The following is a 16380-nucleotide window of genomic DNA, read 5'->3' as shown; positions in this document are numbered from 1 at the left end:
TTGTGGCCACCCGCAGTTATAACAGCCCGCAATAAAGCTCTCTGAATGACTCTGAATGAATGGCTGAATTCTTGGCTTATTGGTCACTCTCTTTCTGCACTAGTCTGACGTAAACATTGGACTGACTGACAGACTGACTGATCAGCATAGGCTAACCTTTCTATGCCAAAACTGGGGCCCTGTTGATTATAATTCAAGCAAATGTCTCCCAGCACATTGCTCATCCCACTGAACGCCAGTATTTGTCAGGATAGATTACCTCCACTGAAGAATGTTTCCCCTTTTTCACTGACTGCAGCCCACTAACTTTTAATCAAACTGAAACATCCTGAAAGAGATTAAGGACCATTCCAGGGAACAAAGAGTGTAATCATTGCAAGGGTAATGATCCAAGCTATATAGGTTTATTCAGCACTTGTTAATAATTCCTAATGCAACGGTTAAAGCAAGAGCAACTACTCTTCCTGCAGCAATCAACATGTTCCCTGCTTAGATTTATTCTTGCAAAACAAAGTCTTTGCTGGATACTAATGATCTTCATGAAAGAGACAGCAACATTAAGGCATTAAAAACCGACACAAAATGCTGGAGTAACTCAGCGGGACAGGCAGCATCTCTGGAGAGAAGGAATGGGCGATCATATGGGTCACAACATTTCTTTCAGAGTCTGAGGATGGGTCTCGACCCAGAACGTCCATTCCTTCTCTCCAGAGATGCTGTCTGTCCCACTGAGTTACTCCAGCACTTTGTGCCTTTCTTCGGTGTAAACCAGCATCTGCAGTTTTCTAAACATTATGAAATTGCTTAGTTAGAATGTTACTGTATCTCCATTAATGGATTGCCCGAGGTTCAGGTTTATTATTTCCACTACTGCTCCAGACACTAACGGTACTGAGGTACAGCGAAAAGTTCTGCATAGGATACTGAGCATTCAAATCAGATAATACTGTACATAAATAGTATCACGCCAAACTCAAGTACAATAGGTTGAGCAAATGGGAAGATACAGAGTGCAGAATATAGTTCTCAGCATTGTAGTGCATCAGTTCCACCGCCAAAGTCTAATGTCTGCAATGGGGTAGAGGTGATTTGGACGATACCCTAGCATATGGAAAAGGACCTTTTCCCACTGAGAGAGAGGGAAGAAATTCAAACAAGTCTGGTGGGCATGACATCTGTATCTATTAAGGGACTGAGAGTTGGAAGGGTAACACCCGTGGGGGAACTTCTTTACTCAGAGAGTGGGGCACTGTGTGGAATGAGGAGTCCAGTGAAGGTGGTGGAGGCTTGATTACGTTTTTATCATTTAAAAATAAATTGGAAAGTTACACCGCAACCTGGCTGAGGAAGGGAATGCGGGGACCACTCTCGGTCTGAGGAGAGTTACAAAGACCTCCGAGGGACTCGTGTCGACCATGGGGCGATTAAGAGTGTTCGGCAAACTCGCCAGACTGGATTAGGGTCGCAGATGGCAGCTGTTTCCGTGCTGTAATTGTTATATGGTTATATGAATTTATATTGAAGGACCATTCAGATAAAGCACTGATAAGTCAGAGAGGGAAAGAAATTCTGATTCCTAAGTCTGGTCAGTGTACAGTAGAGACAACGAAGTTTCTGTATCTATTAACCGCGGAATTGGATGGAAGCGGAAGAATGACTGCCGTGTTGGGATGTCTTTGATAATGTTGGCTGGGGCACAGTGAAGTGTGGATGGAGTCAATGGTGAGGAATCTGGATAATCTCCTTGATTACTCGCGGGCATTTTTCAGCATGTTGAAAAATACACCGCAACCTAGCTGAGGCCTCGAGTATGCGGGGACCACTCTCGAGCATGAAGGAGAGTTACAAAGACCTCCGAGGGACTCGTGTCGACCATGCTGCGAGTAAGAGTTGAGGGCAAACTCGCCAGAACTCGTGGATTAGGTTGCCGCAGTGGGACAGCCACTTATGGCTCTATCTAACTCTATTTTAAATTCATCCAGTGAATTGAATTTTGCTGCCTTCAGATAAAGCACGTGGTTTTGTCAGAGCTTTGATTCAGATTCAGATTCAATTTTAATTGTCATTGTCAGTGTACAGTACAGAGACAACGAAATGCAGTTTGGAACAGCGGCATTGTGGCGCAGCGGTAGAATTACTGCCATAGATGCTGTGGACCATCATCATACCACCACAGTGTGGAGGTAACCAGATGACAATTGAGAGCCTGGCTCTATTGCTCCTCCCCTCTCACCCAAGCTTGTTGATGTTAAGGGTGACACATACCCACTGTAGCTCTGGCCCCATTACTTGTACATGTTTCTATATACACTTATAGCAGGAGGGGAGTCAGAATTTGCAGGGAATAGCTTCCCTTCCACTTACCCTCCACTGGGCCTGCATGCTCCGATCTCTGCCACCTTCCTTGCCTCTCCTTGGCTCTTGCATAGGCATCCAATGCAGAAGTGATGCAAGCTTCGGAAGAACTATGCATCCCCTTGTCTCCCAGATCTGCCTGCTGCGGTCGGCCATTGAGAAACTCCTTAGATTTAGACAGGTAAGAAGAAACTCCCATGAGGGGTTTGGAAATGGCGCCACTTCCGTTCGTGTCTGGGGCAGTAGTGGAAGATTTGGCACCGTAGTTCTGAAGGATGTGGTCTTGGCTGAAGCTCTTGGTGATGGGCCCTGAATGGAGGGAGTTCAGTTCACTCAGGGATCCGCTGGACAACCTCAAGTCAAGCCCCGCCTCAGCCCTCTGAGGAAATCTGTCCTCCTCTGCAAAAAGAAAATGGTCACATCAACCTCAAAGTTTCTGTGAAGTAGAGCAGCACCTCACTCTGAATTGATAATTAGACTTCATTTAGACAGGCACATGGAAAGGACAGGTTTAGAGGAATATGGGCCAAATGCAGGCAAGTGGGACTAGTGTAGAAGGGACATGTCGGCCAGTGTGGGCAAGTTGGACCAAAGGGCCTGTTTCCATGCTGTATGACTCTGTATGACTCTATGACCAAATGCAATTGCCATCTCACAAGATTGAAGAGACTAGGCTTGTATTCATTAGAGCTTAGAAGGATGAGGGGCATCTTATAGAAACATATAACATTATAAAAGGACTGGACAAGCTAGATGCAGGAACAAATGTTCCCAATGTTGGGCGAGTCCAGAACCAGGGGGCCACAGTCTTAGAATAAAGGGGAGGCCATTAAAGACTGAGGTGATAAAAAACCATTTTCACCCAGAGAGTTGTGAATTTGTGGAATTCCCTGCCACAGAGGGCAGTGGAGGCCAAATCACTGGATGGATTTAAGAGAGAGTTAGATGGAGCTCTAAGGGCTAGTGGAATCAAGGGATATGGGTAGGCACAAAAAGCTGTAATAACTCAGCGGGACAGGCAGCATCTCTGGAGAAAAGGAATGGGTGACTTTAAGGGTCGAGACCCTTCTTCAGACCCGAAATGTCACCCATTCCTTCTCTCCAGAGGTGCTGCCTGTCCCATCGAGTTACTCCAGCTTTTTGTGTCTACCTTCGGTTTAAACCAGCATCTGCAGTTCCTTCCTACACGGGCAAGTACCCATAGTCGGGATCGGATCCGGGACTCTGGCGCTGGGAGCGCTGTAAGGCAGCAGCTCTACCGCTGCGCCACAGTTTCGCCCTGCGACTACCTTTGTGGGTGACGGTTCGGCGAGTCACGACAGGCATCTCAGGCAATGTTTTTCGATGCAATCTCTCCCGTATCACCGCGCTCCGATCGTGCTGAATCACGGCGCTGTCCCTCTGCTCTCCCTCGTCCCCCTGGAAAGAAAATCAAAAGATCATATGAAAGGCATATTTATGGTCAGGACATAGTGTGATAAATTCTTCCTCCCGTTTCCCTGTGGCCCTGCAACTTATATTCTCTCACCTACTTCTTTGAACACATTATAAAAGCTGCAATACCGTGTTGAGAATGAGGAAAATGTTCACATCAATGTTTAACGGCGGGCATTCTGTACCTAAATGATGGACTAATCAAATCAGACTTTCAGCCTGTTTCAATTATATATATATATATATATATAAACCATTAAGGGCCTGTCCCACTTGGGCGTAATTTGCGCGTCATTTACGTGACATCATTTACGCGTCACGACGCACGACACGCGCGCCGTGCCGTGCACGTGATGCACGCATGGCGTACATTACGCACGCATGGTGCGTGGTGACGTAGGCAGCGATGCGCGGCGCCCCAGGATTTGGGGATTCACAAAATCGTTGCGCACTTCCTGCGTGATGCGCAAATGACACCTAAGTGGGACAGGCCCTTTAGTGATCACACTAATGATATAATCAAAAAACATTGTCAAAGAGCACACAAAATGCAGAAACAAGGAATGCTGATTAATACACGAAAGGCCACAAGATTGTTCCCGATGTTGGGGAAGTCCAGGACAAGGGGTCACAGCTTAAGGATAAGGGGGAAATCCTTTAAGACCGAGATGAGAAAAACATTTTTCACACAGAGAGTGGTGAATCTCTGGAACTCTCTGCCACAGAGGGTAGTTGAGGCCAGTTCATTGGCTATATTTAAGAGTGAGTTAGATGTGGCCCTTGTGGCTAAAGGGATCAGGGGGTATGGAGAGAAGGCAGGTATACTGAGTTGGATGATCAGCCATGATCACATTGAATGGCGGTGCAGGCTTGACGGGCTGAATGGCCTACTGCTGCACCTATTTTCTATGTATCTATGTATCTATGTAAGGTGCTGGAGTAACTCAGCGGGTCAGGTAGCATCTCTGGCAAACATGGATAGGGGACGATTCGGGTCAAGACCCTTAGTTTAGTTTAGAGATACATTGTGGCAGCAGGCCCTTTGGCCCACCGAGTCCACACCAACCAGTGATCACCCTGTACACTAGCCCTACCCTACACACTATGGACAATTTACAATTTTTGCATTGTTGGAGGAAACCCCACGTGGTCACAGGAAGAATGTACAAACTCCACACAGACAACACCCGTAATCAGAATCTCTGTGCCGTAAGGCAGGAACTCTGCCACTGCACCACCGTGCCTTCAGACTGAACATTGGTAGGTGACATTTCGGCTTGAGACCCTTTAGTTTAGTTTAGTTTAGTTTAGAGATACAGCCCGAGTCCGCGCCGAGCAGCGACCCCCATACACTAACACTATCCTTCACACTAGGGATAATTTTACAATTTTCCAAGTCAATGAACCTACAAAACATCTTCAGACTGCAATGGGCACTGAAGCCTTGTTTGAATTGGACAGCTGCAGATGAATAAAGACAAAGCATTTACTGAAGAAGGGTCTCGACCCGAAACCTCACCCATTCCTTCTCTCGTCAGAGATGCTGCCTGTCCCGCTGAGTTACTCCAGCTTTTTGTGTCTATCTTCGGATTAAACCTGCACGTGCAGTTCCTCCCTACACAAAGCATTTACTGACCTCCGCTGTGCTTCCCAGCACCAGTTGAGCAAGTTCCTTCAGGTACGTGCTTGGCGGAACCACTCCTGAGCTCTGCCAACGTGCCTCGCAGATTTGTACAATGGTGTCCAAGGATACTCTCTGGAGTGGCATGTCATCACACATACTCAGGAGGAGATCGTTCAGCTGGTCACCGAGCTGGATGGGCTGTCAAAAGGCACACAGGAAAGACTGTGAAAGAAACAAGAGAACTAAAACACGAGCCTTTAATTTCACAGAGAAGTAATCCGGCAGAACCCTATGATCACAGTGGCACTCAATATCATCTTCAAAAGAGTGGTGGCCATGCAGGGGATTAAGTGTATTTTTTTTAACTCGACGAGAGAATAATTACACACTACAACATAACTCTGCTTTGAAATATTCCAACTATTCCTTTCATGATGCAGTGAGGTGTTCTGCAAGAAAAAAATATCATTGTAAGGGTGTTAAGAAAGAACATTTGGCCCTTGAAATGCGAGCTCATTGTCACCACCAGCCAATTAGATCTACTCTTTTCACAAAGATTATGACAATACAGAATGAGGCCATTCCACCCATCAGTTCAATGCTGGCTCAGATCTCATCAATTCCATTCCATTCATAAATTCATCGTGTTTATTAGTGATAGGAGTAGAATTAGGCGAATCGGCCCATCAGGTCCACCCCATCATTCAATCATGGCTGATCTATCTTTTCCTCTTAACCCTATTCTACTGCCTTCTCCCCATAGCCCCTGACACCCATACTAATCAAGAACCTATCTATCTCTGCCTTAAAAATATCCATTGACTTGGCCTCCACAACCTCTTATTTCCCTGCAGCCTTGAAACTTATTTCTCCCTCACGTTTCCATCCGTTTTTTTCTACAAATAATCGTTGCCACACTCTACACGAGGAATAACTTGCAAAATAAATCCATGCAGTCACAGGGAACACATGCAAACTCCACGCAGACAGCACCGGAGGTCAGGATCAAACCCGGACCTGTGAGGTAGTAGCACAAACTGATGTGCCACCCTACTTCCTTTCCAAACCTGGGTCTAATTTGACTGTGGAGTAATTGTGGCACGCAGAGGCCATCCTGTCCGTTAAACCTATTTTGCCGTTCAATCTGATCATATGATTCATGCCTCTAATATTCCCTCCCATTCCTTTAATGTTCAAAAATCGTGAACGGGCACAATAACTCAACGTCCACAAATTCAGGGGTAAGGAATTACAACCCTCTGAATGAAGGAAACAAAAGGAATTACAACCCTCTGAATGAAGGAAATCCCTTTTACTTCAGCCTTAAAATGCCAACCCCTAACCTCAAGAGTCCAAGGAACAGCACTGACCCCTAATCGTACTCGAGGAGGAAGAAAGTGACTGAGAAATAAATAATAAGGAGGATCCTGATGCACATTATGTCCATGTGCTCTGTGTTCCCTCAGTGACAGGGATTTATCTGGTTGCAAGTTACATCAGATGTTGCACATCCCTGTGATTGCGGCCTCGACCTGCAATGGATCAAACTGGGCAAAGGCCTGGACTTGCTACAGGTCCCAATTCACCCTAAACATGGTGATAAAAGCCGAGCCTTATCCTGCCCTCACTCAGCGGTGAACTAAACAGCAGTGTCCCATCTGGGCTTAACATCCAGGTTTGGGATCGGGACGGCAAGGTGGCGCAGCGGTAGAGTTGCTGCCTTACAGCGCATGCAGCGGCAGAGACCCGGGTTCGAACAGTCTGTACGGAGTTTGTATATTCTCCCTGTGACCTGCGTGTGTTTTCTCCGAGTCTTCGGTTTCTTTCCACACTCCAGAGACATATAGGTATGAAGGTTAATTGGTGTGTGTGTAAAATTGTCCCTAGTGTGTGTAGGATGGTGTTAGTGTGCGGGCATCGCTGGTTGGCGTGGACTCCGAGCTGTATCTCTAAACTAAACTAAACTAAACACCCTGCGGAATTTAGTTTAGTTTAGAGATTATTTTGGATTATCACATTTTTATGGGGTTTTTTTCTCATTAACTTTTTTTAATGGTTCCAATAAATGTTACCTATTTATTCATTTCATCCAGTGAAGCTTAAACTATTGCTTCTGAGCTTTGTGTCATTATTTGTTGTGTGGCTTTCAATCGCTGTATGTGAACATTGCAATGTGAGATTAGTGTATTTGTACCATATTTGTACTACGTTATACACTACTGCACTGGAACAGCGGGGAAAGTCTATAAAGAGTGTACTTTAAACAATCAAATGCAGCCTCCCGTGAATGCTAGTACCCCCTGCTCAGATGCACAAAATCAAAAAATGTTTAAAAGCATTTGTGTCATTCTGTGGAATTCATTGCCAGACACCTGTGGAGGCCACGTCATCGGGTATTTTTAAAGCGGAGATTGATAGGTTCTTGACTCGCATGGGTATCGAAGGTTATGGGGAGAAGGCAGGAGAATGGGGTTGAGAGGGAAAGATAGATCAGCCATGATTGAATGGCAGAGTAGACTCGATTGGCTGAACAGTATAATTCTGCTGCTGTGATATATGAAAGCAACAAAGAATTGTACACATATGAAGACAACTGCAGAACTTTGGAAGAGAGGTGGGAATGGAATTTATCTCTGCCCAGGCAAATTAGACCAGAGAAATAACAGATCAAACCTGGGTCTCTGCCGCTGTAAGGCAGTATCTCTACCGCTGTGCCACTGTGCCACTCGATGTGCAGGTACAGAAAGCAACTAGCGAGGCCAATGACAAAGATTGAAGTATTAGAGACATCTTGCTTGAATTACATTGAGCATTGGAGAGAGCACATTTTGGAATATTTTGGACATCTCTGGTTTCTGAACCCAAGGAGGGTGGTATATGCAGCATAAGATCACAGATAGACAATGGGTTATAGGGGAAGATGAACTGTTGGATCTATACTGATTATGGTTTCAAAGTGAGAGGTAATCTGTTTGAAATTGGTAAGAGCTTGGCAGAGTGGATGGAGAGATGAGATTTCCATTGGCAGAAATAGCTGGCGTGAATGGGTTTGTGTTACAGGGTTGTGTGTTATCTTCTCTAAACAAGGGATTAACCATTCAGGACAAAGATGATAGGAAACATGGGCCGAATGGCCTTCCCCTGCTTCTATTATTTGGGTGGCCCCATAGCAGAAGTGTCTACGTCGTGGGGCTGGAAACAGGAAGTATCCCAACCTAATTCTGCTACCACCATCATCTATTGCTGGATATTGTTCGGGACGACAGATGGCACAATGGGCTAAGTGTTCGGCTGGCGACCGGAAGGTAGCCGGTTCGAATCCCGCTTGGAGTGCATACTGCCGTTGTGTCCTTGGGGCAAGACACTTCACCCACCTTTGCCTGTGTGTAAATGTAATGTAATTATGTGAAGCACTTTGGGGTCAGTCAATGCAAGTTGACTAAAAATGTGCTATATAAATAAGATTAATAACACAAAATATTGCGACAAGTGATGGCTCCCACTGATTGTCGCCGGAAGCCTGCGTCCTTTTCAGGACCGACGATGACAGCGAGGCCAACATTTGGAATGGACACGAAAGAAGAAGATTCTTTGGGTTCTTCATTAGAATAATAGAACGAGGGGGAAATTATCAGTTTCACTGCCGGATTTTATCTCTGCTCTTTATTTTTCTCAATAGGGGAAGAGTTTATATCAATGAATGGTTTAGCATCATCAATAGAATTCATTCAAGGCTCAGAAATCTGTCACTTCTCACCTGTGCTTCAGGAAGCTGGTAATCCGCTGCCCAGTACAAGGTCATCCCCAGAGAGTACACATGCATCTGGCAAAACAAACCAGAGACTGGAAATGACCAGGTGAAACAAAGCACGGCCACAACCAGAGACTGGAAATGAAGGAAGAGAAGAGAAGGCAGGGTGGCACGGTGGTGCAGCGGTACAGTTTGTTTTGCAAGGCACCAATACTTGGATTATTTATTTCTTTGTTAACCCCATCTCTAAATAAAAGACACGGGTGATATGTATACGTTTTACACAAAGGTGGCAGAATATTTCCAGCAACTGTAGGGAATTTTCCTGGTGTATCTGTAGTAAATCAGATGCACTTCGTAGCATTTGTCTAATGGATTTTTTTTAGAAAAGCTAGCACTATTGTAATGATAGACACAAAATTCTGAATTAACTCAGTGGAACAGGCAGCATCTCTGGAGAGAAGGAATAGATGGCGATTCGGGTGAACCCTTCTTCAGATTGCAGAAGGTTTCTGACTCGAAACATCATCCATTCCTTCTCTCCAGAGATGCTGCCCGTCCCGATGAGTTACTCCAACATTTTTTCCCTATCTTCAGTGTAAACCAGCATCTGCAGTTTCTTGTGCAGGAAGGATCTGCAGATGCTGGTTTAAACTGCAGATAGACACAAAATGCTGGAGTAACTCAGCGGGACAGGCAGCATCTCTGGAGAGAAGGAATGGGTGACGTTTCGTGTCAAGAAGGGTCTCGACCCAAAACGTCACCCAATCCTTCTCTTCAGAGATGCTGCCTGTCCCACTAAGTTACTCCAGCATTTTGTGTCTATCTGCAGTTCCTTCCTATGCAAATGATTCTGGTAGATACCCATTTCTCCCTGTAACAAATGGCTGCGCTGATTAGAGCCACAACCTCTCTCCTCTCCAGTGGAATTGATTTGATTCAGGACGCATTTTTGGAAGAGTTTTTTTTAACAAGGGGGATTACTTCAGTAAGAGGTTGAGTTTTACACTCTGCATATATATTTGATGATTTGCTTGAGGGCAGTGAATGTGTATGAAATTGCCTGAGAGACCATCCAAGCCCACAATCTGTAGGCTGGGAAAACGGCTTCACACAAATTCAGATGCAATTGACATTTGAAAACCTAATCTGCTTTGCTTCTTTGTACACAATAAAAACTCAGCATCGCTCGTGCTTGTGTTCATACAATGGCCTAATTTAGCGATAGTCTTGCATAGGGCTTTTATTAGATCCTCCAGCTTTTTGTACGCTGTACTCTGCGGTTGCCTAGGTAACAGAATACCAGCTCTGACATTAGTTTAAGAGCTCGAGCATTTGTCACTCTGGTGCTGGGATCCATTAGAGATGATCAGCTTGGGTGCTTTGCTATTCAGCGCAGTTCGCCCTGTGGAGGCAGCTCTCCATTCAAGGTCCCTTGGTTGGACGTGCGCTATGCAAGCATCAGCTTCATGCACAAGAGGCAGAGAGGTAGACAAGGGCAGTAAACTGATCGACACAAAATGCTGGAGTAACTCAGCGGGACAGGCAGCATCTCTGGAGAGAAGGAATGGGTGACGTTTCAGGTCGAGACCCTTCTTCAGAGTAAATTGATGTTGCATCAGACAATGGTGTATTATGATTAGCTCTGCTCGCTGTATTTTAGAAGGATTGGGAGACCTAAAGAGAGGAGAGGAAAGATAACCATAATATGTGCAAGGTTGGGGAATTTCAGCCGTAGGTTAGAATGGAGAGGTTGGAGATCGGTTTACTTCAGGGAGTGTGTGGAGATAAGACAACAGACAATAGACAATAGTCCATTCGGCCCTTCGATCCCACACTGCCATTCAATGTGATCATGGCTGATCATCCCCAATCAGTACCCCGTTCCTGCCTTCTCCCCATAGCTCCTGATCTAGAGACAGAAGTGTAACGCTCACTAGAATATGTGCAAGTATGTGGAATTCCAGCCTGAAGGGTAGAGTGGAGAAGTAGGAGTTGTTTTGGGAACAAAGATTGAGAGTGGATTCGATGTGGATTGGCCCAAAATTTGAAATTCCAGACAGAACCATCCACTGAAATCACTTTATTTCAGGCTATCTAAGATTTGTGAACAAAAGTCATGACACGCTGAGATAAAGCAAACTCTTTTCTTCAGTGGATGGTGCAATGTCTGGAAGGCACTCTTTTCAAACGTAGCCCACATAAAACATAACAATTAAAACAGAATGTAACAGTTGACAAAGAAGGTGTGTCATAAGGTCAAGGTCAGAAGTGATAGGAGCAGAATTAGGCCATTCGACCCATCACGTGGCTGATCTATCTCTCCCTCTTACCGCCATTGTCCTGCCTTCTCCCCATAACCCCTGACACCCTGTGCGAGCGTGTATGGCAGGGTGTGTTAATTCCCTCACAAAGTCAGCAAGACTTCTAGTTGACACCTCATTCAACATTAAAATCAGCTGTTAAAATAACACTGCACTGCACCTAGACTGATGAAGTTATAATTGACCCCCCAAGAATGAATGAAACTTAATTAGTATCACATGTGACATGTCAAAGTGAAATCTAGTGTTGCACACCATACACTAAGTAGGCAAATAGTCTCCAAAAGTGTAGGGTGCTGTGAATATTACAAAGTGGTCAATGCTGTAGCAATGGTCCCTCTACACCTGGGTTGATAAAGTTGACCCCCCTCGCAAACTATCTGCGGAGGGGTCAGGTGTGAAGTGCCGCAGTTGGTTTTAACATTCCTAGACTGTAAGCATGGAAAATCTCCAAATCCCCAGTGAGTCTTGTCCAGGGGCTCCTGGTGTGAGGTCCGGACACGGGGTCGGTACACGAGGGCAGGATTGCACTGGGTTAACGCAACCTGCATTGTGTCAGCCACATCCAAGATCAAGGCTCAGCCATAACATTGAACAGAAGGTTGGGTGAGGTGTGCAAAAGTGTTGGTGGCATCAATGGCCCTCAGCTAAACAAGGTGACACAGCGATCAGGAGAGCAGAACTAGAAACAACACAATATAGAAAAGTGACATCCTATAGCCATACTTAATCAGTCTTTAATGATCAGTTAATTACCGTTCTGGCTATGTGTTCATATAGTCAATATGTAGAACGCTGTGCATATCAATGTGGGATTAACCAGGAACTGTACAAGATAATGAGCCAGCCCTTCAACACAAGAGGAAATGTGCCTGCCCGATCTGCATTCATTAATTCACATTCAATTAGCATATATAAATATGGTTGAATCCAAATTTACTGTGCGATAGAATATTATCAGGCTTCGGAGTTTGTCTTCCCTAGATCAATTTGCTGATTAAAACTGCCAATTTGCCCTTTTTTCTGGCAGTGCACCTCCTTATACTTTATATTATTCATTCAAACACTCAAGCAAACAGATACAATGGAAGAGACTGCACCCAAACAGATGCAGGCAGCACTCATTACAAAGAGGTGCCTGAGAGACTGCCAAGTGTTCTGCCATAATGAGAGCTATTCAATGAGCAAGGTGCTTTCAATTCAGCTCCTGTGGTCCACTGTGCCAGCTCATTAGTCTGGATGAACCTCCTCCATTAATAGCAGAAGGCCTTAAATTTACTTGTTGCCATTGGCAACAATTCGTCACCATGCCAGAGCAATTTGGCCTGAAGTGAAGATGGGCACAAAAAGGTGGAGTAATTCAGCGGGACAGGCCTGCACCTCTGGAGAGCAGGAATGGGTGACGTTCCGGGTCGAGACCCTGCTTCAGTATCTTTCTCCCCAGAGATGCTGCCTGTCGCGCTGAGTTACTCCAGCTTTTGGTGTCTATCCTCAGTTTAAACCAGCATCTGCAGTTTCTTCCTACACTGTCCCGAAGTGAAGAGCTGTCAATAAGGCCAACTACTATTAAAATATATCCGTCTAGGACATGCACAAGCACTTGGTGCAGTGCTGATTTATTCCTTCACAAGCAGAGCTGAATGTTTTATGAGTCTGTAGGGTCTCGACCCAAAACGTCACCTATTCCTTTTCTCCAGAGATGCTGCCTGACCTCTGAGTTCTTCCTGCTTTTTGTGTCTATCTTCTGAATAGTTATTCGGTTGAGATTGAATTGAAAGACCAGGTGCAGGCAGTTCATGGTATATAAGTGCATAAGACATAGGAGCAGAATTAGGCCATTCGGCCCATCGAGTCTGCTCCGCCATTCGATCATGGCTGATCAATTCTTCTCCCCTCAACCCCAATCTCCTGCCTTCTCCCCATAACCATTGATGCTGACTAATCAAGACCCTAGCAATCTCTGCTTTACAGATACCAAATTACTTGGTCTCCACAGCCGTCTGTGGCAATGATTTCCACAGATTCACCACCCTCTGGCTAAAGAAACTCCTCCTCTCATCTCCATTCTACTTTATCATTGTAAACGTGCCATTGGTCTGGGGCTGCCTCAAGTACACACGCGCGCGCACACACGCATATGCATGCACACACTCATACACATAGTGAACACATACTGTACACAGTGAACACACACACACACACAGTGGACATACACACAGTTGTACATACAAACAGACATACATGGCAAAGAGTATACTTAACCTTAATATTCTTCAACACAGATTAAAGTGTTGCAGGTTATTAGTAACCTAGCCAGAGTCTCTGTTCATTGTGCCGTGAAATACCAATATAAAATGGCATTCAGCCTAGTAATCTATGGTTTAGTACCAGAAACAAATACTCAGAGCTGCCAGATTCTAAGAACGACCTAAGTTTTCCCTCCCCACCCCAAACGACTGACAAACGCTTCCTGAAATGCCCCAAGAGGTTGTATTTGATCGGCACAGCAGCGCAGCTGGTAGTGCTGCTGCCTCACAGCACTAGAGACCTGGGTTCGATCCTAATCTCAAGCTGTCTGTATGGAGTTTGCATGTTCTCCATGACCATGTGGGTTTCCTCCGGGTGCTCTGATTTCCTCCAATTTGTGGGTTAATTGGTCTGTAAAAATTACCTCTAATGCGTGTGGGGTAGTTGATAAAGTGGTATAACATAGAGCTAGTGTGTGAACAGGTGCTAGATGGTCAATGTGGACCTAGTGGGTCGAAAGACCCGTTTCCATGCTATTTAAGTTACATATTACACAAAAGGCCGAAGGGCCTGTTTCTGCGCTGTATCTCTAAACTAAACTAAAATACCTCCCGCTGAATCAGGAGAGCATTAAAACAGAGGGTTGGATTACGATGTCTTTTGGGCACTTTTCTCTGCAAAGAAAATATCTGCAAACATACAGATTGCTGCTGTTATAATTATTAATGTTTCACACTTGAAGTAACAGCACATAGATCCGCACACACTCACAAAAGATAGAAATTTGGGATAAATCAATGTAGTCACAAATCAAATCAAACTGAAAGCTCCTGCTTTTACACTGGAATCAAATACTTCATCAAAATATTGGCTAAAATTCAGTAACAGCTGCGACTTCCAATTTCAGTCATTAAAACTGGGAGACCTACAATGATTAAACCCCCAAAATTGGCTAGGTCTCTGAACACACAAAGTCTTGGGACGGATTAGCCGACCGAATATTTACAGTAATTCCTGCTTTATTTCAATCTTTTAATCCTTCAAGACCAAATGTATTTATTATAAGATTTGCTGCTCTTTTCACTTCATCAGAATTAGCTTTTTGACTACTGGTGAAGCCCTGGTCTCCCAAGCCAATTGCTACGGGTTTCCCATGCCTGCTTGGCGTTTAATTCCGCTGTCGAGCTTGAACGTAGTCCAGTTTATTGTCACGTGTACCGAGGTACAGTGAAAAGCTTTCATTACGTGCTAACCAGTCAGCAGAAAGACAATATACGATTACAATCGAGCCATTTACAGTGTACAGATACATGATAAGGGAATAACGTTTAGTGCAGGTAAAGCCAGCAAAGTCGGAACAAGGATAGTCCGATAGTCACCACTGAGGTAGATAGTAGTTCAGGACTGCTCTCTGGATGTGGTGGGATGATAACTTCATTTTTAGCATTTACTTGGCAGAATTTCCTTGACTCAGTAAAATAAGCTTTATGCACTTAAACAAATGGAGGTATTCACAAGTTATAGGAGTAGAATTAGGCCATTCGGCCCATCCAGTCTACTCTGCCATTCAATCGTGGCTGATCTCTGCCTCCTAATGACATTTCCCTGCCTTCTCCCCATAACCCTGGACACCAGTCCTAATCAAGAATTTGCCTATCTCTGGCTCATGAGAAACCAAACTGCTTCCTCAACCACTCACAGGAAGAGACGGCAGTAGACTAACTCTCCCAAGATGGATCGTATACCTGGCAGGGATTTTGTGCACATTTTGTTTGTTTACTGCCCGGTGAAAAGTTGAAATTGGTCATCAATGCAGCTTCCAGCCCTGGACTATTTCCAGAATTGTGTAACGGATAATACGGAGTTACGGTGGTGCAGCTGGTAGAGTTGTTACCTCGCAGTGCCAGAGACCCGGGTTTGATCCTGACCTCGAGAGTTATCTGTGTGGAGTTCCAGGCTATTCTGCCTGAATTGCAGATCAGGCAGCATCTCTGGTGCAAAAAGGATCGGTGAGGTTTCAGGTCGAGACCGTTCTCCATTTGGATCAGGCAGCCTCTCTGGAGAGAAAGAATGGGTGACGTTTCGGGTCTGACTCGTCACCTATCCTTTTTCTCCAGAGATGCTGCCTGACCCGTTGAGTTACTCCAGCACTTGTCGATCATTGCCACTTCACTCTCCTCGAAATATCAGGAAAGTCACATCCATGGATACAAACAAGGGGATGAACTACATCTCTGCTTTGAGCTTTTAAGATAATTGTCCCGTATTGACTCTGAAAGGATTAATTTGAGCCTTGAATGTTAGCGTAAACAAATGCTAGCAGGCAGTGATTTTATACTCTCCCCAATATTTATTTACCTTGAAATCAATGACACAGATATAAAACATGTTGCTAAAGCACTACAACTGATTTACACCATCTCAAGTCAAAATATAACCAAGGTGAGTCCATAAACCTAGGCAACAATTAACAAGCCTCCTGTCAATGCGATTACATTGTATGTGCATTTTAGTCACCTTCAGCACTAGATTACTCATTTTCTTATTTTCAAAAAGAAGTGTAGAGAGTAACCCATAAGGAAGTTCCAATCTTTAATAATCTACAAATACTTGTGGAGATGTTTAACTGGGGAATTACGATCTAG

At 44.8% G+C, this 16380-nt stretch overlaps 1 protein-coding gene across 1 annotated transcript in view; it reads right to left on the bottom strand.

The window, feature by feature from the left end:
* LOC129712842 (tyrosine-protein phosphatase non-receptor type 13-like) overlaps nucleotides 1-16380 on the bottom strand; it is a 212237-nt gene that overhangs the window by 154213 nt on the left and 41644 nt on the right. Inside the window, exons 4-7 of the mRNA XM_055661561.1 lie at nucleotides 9171-9236; nucleotides 5426-5611; nucleotides 3645-3774; nucleotides 2365-2754 (exon numbers count right to left, since the gene is read on the bottom strand). Of these exons, the coding sequence (XP_055517536.1) occupies nucleotides 2365-2754; nucleotides 3645-3774; nucleotides 5426-5611; nucleotides 9171-9236 (772 nt within the window). The remainder of the gene's footprint in view (nucleotides 1-2364; nucleotides 2755-3644; nucleotides 3775-5425; nucleotides 5612-9170; nucleotides 9237-16380) is intronic.

This window comes from Leucoraja erinacea, chromosome 34 (assembly GCF_028641065.1).
Source record: "Leucoraja erinacea ecotype New England chromosome 34, Leri_hhj_1, whole genome shotgun sequence".
Classification (NCBI taxonomy): Eukaryota; Metazoa; Chordata; class Chondrichthyes; order Rajiformes; family Rajidae; genus Leucoraja; species Leucoraja erinaceus.
This window is presented reverse-complemented; position numbering and strand designations above follow the sequence as displayed.